General features: G+C 35.3%; 1 protein-coding gene across 7 annotated transcripts in view; it reads left to right on the forward strand.

Moving 5' to 3' along the window:
* Positions 1-13357, forward strand: part of CEP170 (centrosomal protein 170) — a 144307-nt gene that overhangs the window by 25807 nt on the left and 105143 nt on the right. For all 7 annotated transcript variants that reach the window (XM_061187392.1, XM_061187390.1, XM_061187395.1 and 4 more), the window contains exon 2: positions 10192-10337. In XM_061187392.1, the coding sequence (XP_061043375.1) occupies positions 10233-10337 (105 nt within the window). In that variant the 5' untranslated portion in view covers positions 10192-10232. The remainder of the gene's footprint in view (positions 1-10191; positions 10338-13357) is intronic.

The raw sequence follows: 13357 nt of genomic DNA on the forward strand, positions 1-13357 counted from the left end.
CTGTCCAGGTTTATCAACACCATTTATTGAAGAGGGTGTCTTTTCTCCACTGTACATTCTTTCCTGTTTTGTCATAGATTTATTGACCATATAAGCATGGGTTTATTTCTGGGCTCTCTATTCTGTTCCATTGATCTATATGTCTTTTTTCAGGCCAGTGCCATACTGTTTAGATTACTACAGCCTTACAGTATGGTTTGAAATGAGGGAGTGTGATACTGCCAGCTTTGTTCTTCTGTCTCAATATGACTTTTGGCTATTCAGGGTCTTTTGTGTTAACACAAATTTTAGAATTATTTTTTCTAGTTACTTGCTTTTGGCATTATGGACATTTTAACAATATAAATTCTTAAAATCCATGAACATGGTATATCTTTTCATTTGTATCATTTTCAGTTTCTTTCTTCAGTGTTTACAGTTTTCTGGTTATAGGTCTTTTACCTCCTTAGATTTATTCCTGGGTATTTTATTCTTTTTGATACAATGGGAAATCAGATTGTTTTCTTAATTTTTCTTTTTGATAGTTCATCATTAATATATAGAAATGCAGCAGATTTCTGTATATTAATTTTGTATCCTGTAAGTTTACCAGATTCATTAATGAGCTTTATTAGTTTTCTGGTGACATCTTTAGGATTTTCTGTGTGTAGTATCACGTTGTCTGCAAACAGTGAAAGTTTTACTTCTTCCTTTCTGACTTGGATTCCTCATGTTTCTTTTTCTTCTCTGATGGTTGTGGCTAGGACTTCCAAAACTATGTTAAATAAAAGTGGTAAGAGTGGGAATCCTTGTGTTGTTCCTGATCTTAAAAGAAATGCTTTCTGCTTTTCACCATTGAGTATGATGTTAGCTGTGGGCTTGTCATATATGGCCTTTATCATGTTGAGGTATGTTCCCCCCTTAACACATTTTCTGGAGAGTTTTTATCATAAATGAATGTTGAAGTTTGTCAAAAGCTTTTTTTGCATTTATTGAGATGATCATGTGGTTTTTATTCTTCGGTATGTTAGTGTGGTATCACATTGATTTGCAGGTATTGAAAAGTCCTTGCATTCCTGGGATAAATCCCATTTGATCACAGTGTATAATCTTTATAACGTATTGTTGGATTTGGTTTGCTAATATTTTGTTTAGGATTTTTGCATCTGGGTTCATCAGTGATATTGGCCTGTGATTTTTTTTTTTTTTTTTTGTAGTGTCTTTGTCTAGTTTTGCTATCAGGGTGATGTTGGCCTCATAAAATGGGTTTGGAAGAGTTCCTTCCTCTGTAGTTTTTGGAATAGTTTGAGGATAGGTATTAACTCATTTCTAAATGTTTGTTAGAATTCACCTGTGAAGCCATATGGTCCTGAACTTTTGTTTGGAGGGTTTTTTTTTTTTTTTTCTTAAATTACTGATTCAATTTCATCTAGTAATTGGTCTGTCAGTTGTTTCTGTTTCTTCCCAGTTCAGTATTGGGAAGATTGTACATTTCTGGGAATTTGTCCATTTCTTCTAGGTTGTCTATTTCATTGACAATATTGTTCACAGTAACCTTTTATGATCCTTTGAATTTCTGTGGCATTGGTTGTAACTTCTTTTTCATTTCTGATTTTATGATTTGGGCCCTCTTTTTTCTTGATGAGTCTGGCTAAAGGTTTGTCAATTTTGTTTATCTTGTCAAAGAACTAGCTTTTAGTTTCATTCATCTTTTTTATTGTTTTTTAGCCCCTTTTTCATTTATTTTTGCTCTGATCTTTATGATTTCTTTCTTTCGTCTAACTTTGGGTTTTGATTGCTTTTCTTTTGGTAGTTCCTTTAGGTGTAATGTTAGGTTGTTTGAGATTTTTCTTGTTTCCTGAGGTAAGCTTGTATCACTATAAACTTCCATCTTTGAACTGCTTTGGCTACATCCCATAGATTTTGGATCATTGTGTTTTCATTTTCATTTGTCTACAGGTATTTTGGGGTTTCTTCTTTGATTTCTTCAGTGACCCATTGGTTGTTTAGTAACATATTGTTAAGCCTCCATCTGTTTGTGGTTTGGGTAGTTTTTTTCTTATAGTTGATTTCTAGTCTCGTAGCATTTTGGTGGAAAAGATGTTTGATATGACTTCAGTTTTCTTAAATTTACTGAGACTTATTTTGTGGCCTAGCATGTCACCTATCCTGGAGAATATTCCACATGCACTTGAAAAGAATGTATATCTTGCTGCTTTTGGATGGAATGTTCTATATATATCTATTAAGTCCATCCATTTTAATGTGTCATTTAAGGTTAATGTTTCCTTATTGATTTGCTGTCTGAATGATCTGTTCCTTGATGTAAGTGGGGTGTTAAGCAAAAAGTTAGAAAATGTAAAGAGCAAACAGAGCTGAAGAATATGTAACTGAAATTTTAAAATATGTTAGAAGGAATCAGCAGTAGGTTAGGTGATACAGAGGAACAGTCAGCAAACTGGGAGACAGAGTAGTGGCAATCACCCAAGGTCAACAGAAAAGTGTTTAAATTTAAAATGAGTATAGATTAAGAGACCACTGGTACAAAGTCAGGTGTACAAACATTAACATTATAGGGGTCCTAGAAGGAGAAGAGAGAGAGAAAGGGGCAGAGAACATATTTGAAGATATAACAGCTGAAAACTTCCCTAACCTCGGAAAGGAAACAGACATCTAGGTCCAGGATATACAGAGTCCCAAACAGGATCAACCCAAAGGGGACCACATCAAGATACATTGTAATTAAAATGGCAAAAGTTAAAGATAAAAAGAGGAAATTAAAAGCAGCAAGGTATAAGCAACAGTTACACATAAGGGACTGAGCTGATTTTTTAGCAGAAACTCTGCAGGTCAGAAGGAAGTGACACAATATACTTAAAGTGATGAAAGGGAAAAGTCTACAACCCAGAAAACTCTACCTGTCAAGGTTCTCATTCAGATTTGATAGATCAAAATTTTACAAACAAGCAAAAACTGAAAGAGTTCAGCACCACCAAACAAACTTTACAAGAACGTTAAAGTGATTTCTTTAAACCAAAAAGAAAGGCCACAACTAGAAACAGTAATCTTTATTATTTTCTTGCTTCAGTTACCTTTGGGTTTGGTTTCCTTAAGGTGTGCATTTAGATTATTGATTTGAGATCTTTTTTTTGCTTGTTTTTTTTTATAGTAGTTACAGCTGTAAATTTCTCTATTAGGACTGCTTTTGAGCAAATCTTACAAGTTTTGTTATTCTGTATTGTTGTTTTCATTTGTTTCAATTTATTTTTTAATTTTCTCATGATTGCTTCTTTTACCCACTCATTGTTAAAGAGTGTGTTGTTTAGTTTTTACATATTGAGAATTTTCCAGCTTTCCTGCTGTTATTGATTTCTAATTTCATTAGATTGTGATTAGAAAAGTTGTTTTGTAATATTTCCATCTTTTAAAATTCATTAAGACTTGTTTTAGACCTAACATTATGGTCTAGTATGGAGAATATTCTTTGTGTACTTGAGAAGAATGTGATTCTGCTATAGTTGAGTGGAGTGTTTTGTATGTATCTGTTAGGTCAGATTGGTTCATAGTGTTATCAAGTCTTCTCTTTCTTTATTGATCTTCTGTCTGGTTGTTTTTCATAGTTGAAAATGGGGCATTGAAGTCTTCACTGTTACTGTTCTACTGTCTACTTATCCTTTTAATTTTGTCCATTTTTGCTTCATATATTTTGATGTTCTGTTGTTAGGTGTGTATATGTTTGCAGTTTTTATATCTTCTTGCTGTGTTGAACCTTTTATCAATATATAATGTTCTTCTTTGTCTTTTGTAAGCTTTTTTGAATTAAAATCTATTTTATTTGACATTAACATAGCCACCTCAGCTTTCCTTTGATTCCTGTTTGCATGGAATTTCTTGTTTTATCTTTTTACTTTCAACCTCTTTGTGTCTTTACATATACAGACTCTCTCGTAGATAGCATGAAGATGGATCCTTTTATTTTATCCAGCTTGCTTTTTTCTTCATTTTAATAGGAGAATTTAATACAAAGGTTTTATGAGAAAGTACCTTGAAATACATAAGTGTTTGAACTGATCCATTAGTTTTCCTTATCGTAGCTTCTTTCCAAATTCATAAAGTTACCAAGAATATTCTTTTAGCCATTTCATCTGAGAGTATGGAAACATTAGCATATCGTATGTTGTTTGATGAACTATACAATGCTCATTTGTCCAGGGGTTGTTTGGAGGCATATCCAGAGTTAGATTAACATGACTGTGGAGACTTTTGCCCCTTTTATTTAGCTTCTGTTGAATCATAGCTGGTGTTTGTAATTTTAATAGTATCTAACCTGAAGTTTGAAATCAATGCAATTAGAATGAAGTAACCAAACTACAGATATGGAGAGCAGACATTATCATTGAGAATTCACTTCTCTTAAGAGTAGCTAACGTTCTTGTGTCAATCTGGAAAAAAGAAAAGGAAACAATGATATGACACTAAAGAAAATTGGGATAATATATGGTCATTGAGATATTTTGTTATATTTTGAGTAGCTAGTTTATTTTAATATTTTATTTCAAAATCATATGATAAAAGAAGCAGTTTTCTAGAAGTATACTGAATAGGGCCCCTGGAGTTTTCTCTGTTCCTTCCCAATCTCACTAATACAAAGAGAATGAGAGGAGGCCACTTGGGAAGAAAAGTTGAGAAAGTTTTGGAAGAGGGGGAGCTGTGGGAGGAAGAAATAAAGAAAAAAAAGGAATTCTCATAGAATCTTGGAAAGACTTGGGAATGTGAGATACCAGGTATCTTGGAAGGCAGGGTGGACTGAAACCAAGAAAATCAGTTGAAGTTCATATAAAGAACTAGTGGGCTCCATTGCCCAAACCCCTATTCCCACAGAGATTAGAGGTTTATTATCTGAAGATACTAAATCAGAGAGACTCTAAACATGTGACCATCAAGCTCATTCAAGGGTGGGATAAGGTGCTATGCTTAACCAAGGAGATAAATACATAGAAACTCTTCACATGGAATGGTGAGGTTCCCCCCAGTTATTTCTTCTTGACTTGGTTCCCACAGCATCATCAGTGTGCTTTTGCCCACTTCGGGAGGAGATTGGAGGATTCTCCTATGGGTAAATTGAACTGTTCCAGATGGTGAAAAAGTAAACTATAGATGTTGACCTTTTTCCCAAAGAAAAAGTGAGCTTGCATCTTCTATAGCTGGATTCTCTCCTTGTTAAACTTTTTGTTAAAATAAGCTTCCTTTATCTAAAATTTGTAGTTCTGTAATACATAACAACCTTAGGTTTAATTATACAAATAAATGTTACCATTCTGAGATGAAGAAACTGGAAAAAAGGGAACCATTTCAACAAAATTTCAATTGTGTATTTCTGAAAATACTCAAGTGAGTGTATTGGACTATCAGTGTACTTTTAAAAAGATACTATATTTCAGTAAATTATACTCACCTTTTGTGCATTATAGTCAGTGATGAAACAAATCACTGCACATCTCTCAATGGCTTAAAACAACACTAATTCTATTCTTCAGCTAAGGGTTGAATGATATACTGAGGGCCTGCTTCAAGTTCTGTGTTAGATATACATCTGTTCTACATGTGTCTCATTCTCCTTGAAGTAATGGGCTAGCTAGGGCGTGTTCTTTCTATGGTAATGGCAGAGGTACAAGAGGTCAAACCCAATTGCCCAAGCACATTTTAGCTTCTACTTGCATCACAGCTATTAACACCATTCCGTTGGCCAAAACAAGTCATGAGGCAGAGCCCAGAGTTATGGAGTGGGAAGTTATACTCCCACCTTTACTTGGAGGAATTGCAAAGTCATAGGGCAAAGGTTATAGTTTATGGCTGTACTTGAGATGTAATAAGGTCTGGGACTGTAATCTTTGCAAAGGTCAGTGGTCCTCCATACTCTTCAGTCATTAGATCCTCAGTATGACCTGAAAACTATTTGTGCTTTGAGAAAGTGTTACTGGAATTTTAATCAGTGATCCATTAAATGTACTTTTCAGAATTGAAATATGTATGAAATAAAGGTTATAGTATTTTTAATTTTATGAGTAAGCTGTAAGGCATATTATATTGCCATAATTTTTACCCTAAACTATTTCTTTAAGTGAATAATTTTAGAACATTGACAGAAGATATTCAATGTATGTTTATTGTTTGGTTGATGTATTTTGAGTCTCAAATTATGACATTAGTGTGTTATTTGGCAGAAAAGATTAGGAGGAGAGGGAGAAAAGGCAATGAGCATAAATTGAGTGCGCCCCAATATGCTAGATACTACAAGACAGCATATCTGTATCTCATTTTATCTTGATTTGCTCTCTTCTTGTTTTTTGGGGTTATTTTGTTTTTCTTTTCCTTTTTACAGATAGGATATCTGAAGTGCCCAAGTCAAGACCTTGGGCATATTCTATCCAATCGGCAAACCCGAAGGCCCCTTTTCCTGCCCTTTAGAGGAAGCTGAGCTGAAACCTCTGCCTTGGCCACTGAGGAAGCTCAGTTTTCAGTTTTACCCATGTGCAAGTGTCAGTATTACTCAGTGAGTAGGAAAAGAGCATTGCAACTAAAGGACCAGTGAGAAAGCTGTCTTAGATAAGGGAATAGAGTCCCATATGAGAACTGAGAGACAGTGGGTTTATATCATATCTCATTCCCTCCCATTGTAGAAAAACTAGAAGATGACTCACGGTCACCGCCCCACCCCAGTAAAAAAATACCCTTCATCTTGAGGATTATGTGTTTCATTTTTGTTTTTTAGAAAATGTGTATATTTGTTACCGTTTAAGTGTCATTGAAGGTCAAAATAAAATATATAAAAAGCCATTATTTTAACTTTATTTTATTTTATATAGTTATATAATTACTGTATGTTTATATTGTGGAGTTATATATTACATATTGGTATATTATATAATTTTGCTTGCTATTGTCTAAATACTTAAAATATTTTTGTAGCATATGAATCATGCTTACATACTACTTTGTGATTTAAAAAATGTTTGGAATCTGTTCTTGTTGCCCATGGTTGGCTCTGGTGTTTCGTTTACTGTATTTAGGTTAATTTTATTTCCTTTAACATGTCTTATGGACATTGCCCATACAAATGCTGAAAAGTTTTTTTCTTCAGTTCCCTTAAATGAGTTTATAACTCTTGACTTACTTATTAATGTCATGTTTTAAAATTGTCTTTCCTTGGAAAGGCAGTATGCAAATTATATACCATATTTAGATTGAAAGTTTTTTCTTCTGGTAAAATTTTTTTGATTCTCTGTTGATTTGGCCAGGACATACATATAAAATGCTAAAAAGCATTTTGACAGAAAGTAGACAGATGAATGGAAGACTAACAACAACATTTGCATCAAGGAATTAGGTGAATGGAAGATTTAAGAATCCATATAAATTGACCATATCAATTCAATAAATTGAGAAGGGAGTAAGACTTAATTGTTTTAACTTTACAGAAAATTATTTGCTTATTTTGGTGAAACTGGTTGTTTCATGTATGTGTAGATAAATTCATAATATATGGGATTTTTACCTTAACATGAAATTCTACATTTTAAAGGTTTCTCTTTTAATATATAGATGTGTTTCTTATTGCAGAATGTTTCATTTCACTGTTTTGTAGTATAGCTTCTAATTAAATCATGTAAGAATGTATATGGGAATTTCATGGGAAAAATATTTACAAGTAGTATCCTTTTGATCAATAAGAAAAAAGCTGTTGAGTAGATACTATCCTTATTCCCATTTTACACAAGAGGAAACTAAGGGACACGGGGTAAGTAACTTGCCCAAGGTCATGTGGAAGTAAGTGGTGGAACCAGGAGTCAGACTTCTCCACCAATCTGACTCTTAAGTTTATGCTCTTAATGACATAGTCACATCCTCTAAGATAGTAATTCTTAGAGCCCAGTCAACAGGCCTCTGGGAATCCTTGAAACCATTTCAAGGGTTACGAGGTCAAAACTATTTTCATAATATTATCAAAACATTATTGGCTTTTTTATTGTATAGACCTTTGAACTGATAATACGGAAAAACAATGGTGGCTAAAGCTGCTGCTTCCTTAGTCAAGGCATTGGCACCATACTATGCTAATAGTAATCATATTCTTCACTGGCATGCACTCGCAGGTGAGAAAAAAAGCCAGTTTCACTTAAGAATGTCCTTGATGAAGTGTTAAAAATGATTAAGTTTATTAAATCTTGACCTTTGAATTACATCTTTTTAATGTTCTGTAAGACTAAATGGAACTACACATAAAGCACTCGGTGTATACCAAAGTGCCACGGTTGTCTCAAGAAAAAGCATTTGTGTCATTGAGTTGTGAGCTGAACTAGCCAGTTGTTTCATAGAACATGATTTTTACTTGAAACGATGACTGACAGACAAATTATGGTTTTGTAGACCTGAGTATTTAGCAGAGAGTATAAACCTGTCACTTCAAGGAAAAGAATTGACAGTATTTTTTTGCCAGTAAAATTTAACCAAATTTTCTAAGAGAAAATTAGAATTTTAGGAGCTTGATTCTGCTGCTTAACAGCTGCCCAGTAATTAAAGACTTTTCAGATGAGATGGGTGATGATATAAATGAATGTGATATTTTAAAATAGTATAATGAAATGTGTCATCACTTGGAAGATCTGTGTAACTCAGGGAACCAGTGTTTTTCAAATGACCAATGCACAGTGTTGCAAAATCTCTTCAAAGCAGAAGATGGATTTTCATGTTAAAATGTATGGAAAGTTTCAGACTCCATATTATAAATAACTTTCAGGAAATTATCACCTGTGAAGTTTTGATGTAGTATCAAAGAAAACTATCTTCAGTTATTTGGAAAGACTATTAAAATAAATTTCCCATTTGCCACTACATATCTGGAAATAAGTATGAAGCTAGGCTTTTAAATCTTTTAAGTTAAACAGTATATGGCAACAGATTGAATTCAGAGCAGATATGAAAATCTTCTATTAAGCCAGAGCTTAAAGAGATTTTTAAAAATGTAAAATAGTGCGATTCTTCTCACTAATTATTTGTTTTGGAAATATAGTAAATCTTCATTAAAATGTTAGCTATTTTTCTGTAAAATTGATTTATTGATAATTTTAAATGAATTAATACATACCAGTTTCTCAGTTTTTATTTCTAATATGGTAAATATTAACATATCTAACCCATGTAAACAAAATGTTCTTTAGGGTCCTTTTTTTAAAAAAAAAGAGTGTAAAAGAGTCTGAAGGACAAAAAGTTTAGGAGCTGCTGCTCTAGAAAAAACATATTTAGAAAGTACCATACAGGACTTCCCTGGTGGCGCAGTGGTTAGGAATCCGCCTGCCAGTGCAGGGGACACGGGTTTGAGCCCTGGTCTAGGAGGATCCCACATGTGGCGGAGCGGCTGGGTCCGTGCACCACAACTACTGAGCCTGCGCTCTAGAGCCCGCGCGCCTAGGACCCGTGCTCCGCAGCAAGAGAAGCCACCTCAGTGAAAAGCCCGTGCACCACAGCAAGGGGTAGCCTCTGCTCCCCTCAACTAGAGAAAAGCACGAGTGCAGCAATGGAGACCCAGTGCAGCCAAAAATAAAATAAATAAATTAAAAAAAAAAACCACGTAAAAAAAAAAAAAGTACCGTACATGTTAGGACAGAGAAATTGAAATTGCATGTTTTTGAAAGTGCATTAAGTGGTCTACACTTGGTAGAGAAAGAAGCAATTTCTTTGGTGTCCATTGTTAGCTCTTAATCAGGCATCAAATATATTCATTTGAATTGAGTGTCTTTCTCAAATCATTTATAGTTAAGACACTTACTTGTATAACATTGCTAGTGTTTTTACTGAGGTTAACATGATACTAATGTGATCATTTACTTGAGAACTGTAGACCTTTATAAGTTATGTTCAAATTGTAGACCTTTATAAGCTATAGAGATAGGATAAATGTTATTAGTTGACTACCTACTTAATTGCCTAATGTATTCCTTTTTAAGTGAACTCTTAATGGAGTCCATGGACTTACTTTACTGCTGAGAATTTGGTAGATATGTTGTTTCCTGGGACCCGTGGACTGTCTTATTTATGTAGTCAGGGGTAAATGTTGAATGCAGTTCTATTCCAAGGCGTAGTTATAGGGTTTGGTGAATAGATACTAAAGTTGAAAATATCTAAATGTATGTTTTTCTGAATCTCTCTCTGCAGGATGACGTAGCTTTGCCAGAGACTTAGAAGCTAAGCAGAAAATGAGCTTAACATCCTGGTTTTTGGTGAGCAGTGGAGGCACTCGCCACAGGCTGCCACGAGAAATGATTTTTGTTGGAAGAGATGACTGTGAGCTCATGTTGCAGGTAATTGCGTCTGCCTTCTGTATGTGTCTACTCAAAACCTGGAACTGACGTGAAATATTTTTCTACTCCTTTGGAGAGTAACTCTACTTAACATTTGAACTTTCCGGCTCTCCCTCTTTAAGCTCTAGCTATTAGTTTAATAAATTTTCTCCCCCTTGTATCATTTAAAACTAAGTTCTAAGTCTTGGAGATTATATTTTAAAAAATGAGAGCTTTGAGTAGAGAAGTTTGTTTTTAAGAAGTAAGAAGTTTCACATTATACACTTTTAAAATAAGACTTGTAAATAATTCATAAAATTAGCATAGCATGAAGTAAAATGAATTTTAATCATGGGTACTTAATTGATACTGGAATTAATCTCTCTTTTTCTTTTAGAGGTTTTCATTATGATATCTTCCAGTAGTTTGAGCATACAGATTGTTGGCATTTACTGAATTATGTACAAAGGAGTTACTTTTAAAAGATACTTTTAAGATTTTTTTTAAAATTAATTAATTTATTTTTAAATTTATTTATTTATTTTATTTATTTTTGGCTGTGTTGGGTCTTTGTTGCTGCGCGCGGGCTTTCTCTAGTTGCGGTGAGTGGGGGCTGCTCTTCGTTGCGGTGCGCGGGCTTCTCATTGCGGTAGCTTCTCTTGTTGCGGAGCATGGGCTCTAGGCGCAGGGGCTTCAGCAGTTGTGGCTCGCAGGCTCTAGAGCGCAGGCTCAGTAGTTGTGGCACACAGGCTTAGTTGCTCCGCGGCATGTGGGGTCTTCCCGGACCAGGACTCGAACCCCTGTCCCCTGCATTGGCAGGCGGATTCTTAACCCCTGCGCCACCAGGGAAGCCCTTTTAAGATGTTTTTGAGCAAAGTAATGAGGAAAATGGATCCCCAGGTTTTTGAGATTTAGTTACTTTAATAGGTCCTAACAATCTAGAATAGAATCTTATCCCTTTGCCCTCCCCCCTTTTGTTGGTTAAAAACTGTAAACAAATACTTAGAATAGAGAGATTTGTTCTCTTAGCCCAGTGTTTCTCAACTGGGGTGATCCTGTCTCCCCCCACCTCCCGCAAAAGATATTTGGCAGTATTTGGAGACATTTTGATCTTCTTTTTTTTTAAGAGACAGTTGATTTTTTTTTTAATATTTATTTATTTATTTAGTCATTTATTTATTTATTTAGGCTGCCCCAGGTGTTAGTTGCCGCACATGGGATCTTCGTTGCAGCATGCAGGATCTTTAGTTGCAGCATGCAGACTTCTTAGCTGCAGGATCTTTAGTTGCGCCATGCAGGATCTTTAGTTGCACTGGAATCTAGTTCCCTGTCCAGGGATTGAACCTGGGCCCCCTGCATTGGGAGCGCAGAGTCTTACCCACTGGACAACCAGGGAAGCCCCCATTTTGATTGTTCTGCATGGTAGAGGGTTGGAGGTGGTTGCTACTGACATTCAGTAGGCAAAGGTCAAGAGACCAGGGGGGGTTGCAAACAGCCTACAGTATATAACATACTTCTTCATACCCCCTATACCGCCCCCACCAAACACACCCAACAAAGAATTATTTGGCCAAAAATATCAATAGTGCTGAGACTGAGAAACCCTACATTGTCCCCAGAAAAGTCAGATTTGCATATGTTTATGTACGTTTTTACTTTAAAATTAAAGAACTTATTTTATAGTTTTGAGACAGTAAAAGTAAAGCCACTATATAGCTATATGAGTATATGAGTTACATGTATAATGAAACCTTAATTAAAGAAATTCAATGAGAAAAATAGAATAGTACAGAGATTTTTCTGGGCTCCTCAGTGAGATGGAGTAGTGAGACTAGCAACTGAGAAGAAGGCAGTAATGATTCTGTTTGGATATAGGCCCCTTGTAACTGAAACATATCTTAGGTTCAAACTGGGAGGAACTCATTCATTAGAGGGTGGAAGAGGTACTTTCTATGTGGCATTTGTATCAACCAGCAGAGCAGTATCTTAGGAAATGTGGGAATGGCTGTTTAGGAACTTGCAAAATAAATCTTTTCTTACATGGAGATAAGATTAAGAGACATGACTGGTAAGGTGTCTGTGTCCTGGATTATGTGTAACGAATGTAAGTTGTCTGACAATTTGTGAGGTGGAGGGAGGAAGCTGAGAGTCCAAGGAGACCAAGATGGGTTCCAATTCACAGGACACACCATCGGAGAGGAAAGAGCTACACAGAGAACGAACTCTGTGGAGGATTACCCTTGAGTATGAAGTTGAGTACTGATCAGCACACATATGTGAAGAAACTACCCAAGGGCAGGGGAAAAAAACCCACTCAAATTAGAGTTAACAGTACCCGGCACTAACAGGGTCAGGAATGGTGCCTGTTGCTAACAGCCAGACTGGAAAACCTCACAATTCACAGGGCATTGGTCTCTACCCCTTAGTAGTGGGGAAATAATTAACCCTAGTCTGAGTTCTACTCTTATCTCAATCTTAAAAACAATACTGAAAAGGGTCACACTGTTTTTAAGTAACTTAGCTGTGTCCCAGCCCAAAGTTCAAGAATATTTATAGGAATACAGAAGTACAAAGGTAAAATTCCCAGTGTTTGTTAGCCAATAAAAAATTATCAGGCCTGTAAAGAAGCAGGAAAATGTGACCCATAATGAAGATTGATTAAAGATTTTTTGTTTCTGAAGAGTTTGGCAAAGTTTGGCAAAATTTAAAAATGGCAAAACAATCTTGAAAAAGAAGAATAAAGTTGCACAACTCACACTTCTCAACTTCAAAATTTATTACAAAGCTAGCAATACTGGAATAAGGGTAGACGTACAGACAAATGGAACAGAATGAAGAGTTCAGAAGGAAACCCATATATCTATGGCTGTTATGGTTTGAATTGTGTCCCCCCCCAAAAGATGTATCAAAGTCCTAATATCCCATACTTGTGAATGTGATCTTATTAGGAAATAGGGTCTTTGAGGATGTGATCAAGTTAAGATGAAGTCATCAGGGTGGACTTTAAGCCAATATAACTTGGTGTCATAAGATGAGGAGAA

Source organism: Eubalaena glacialis, chromosome 3 (genome assembly GCF_028564815.1).
Source record: "Eubalaena glacialis isolate mEubGla1 chromosome 3, mEubGla1.1.hap2.+ XY, whole genome shotgun sequence".
Taxonomy (NCBI): domain Eukaryota; kingdom Metazoa; phylum Chordata; class Mammalia; order Artiodactyla; family Balaenidae; genus Eubalaena; species Eubalaena glacialis.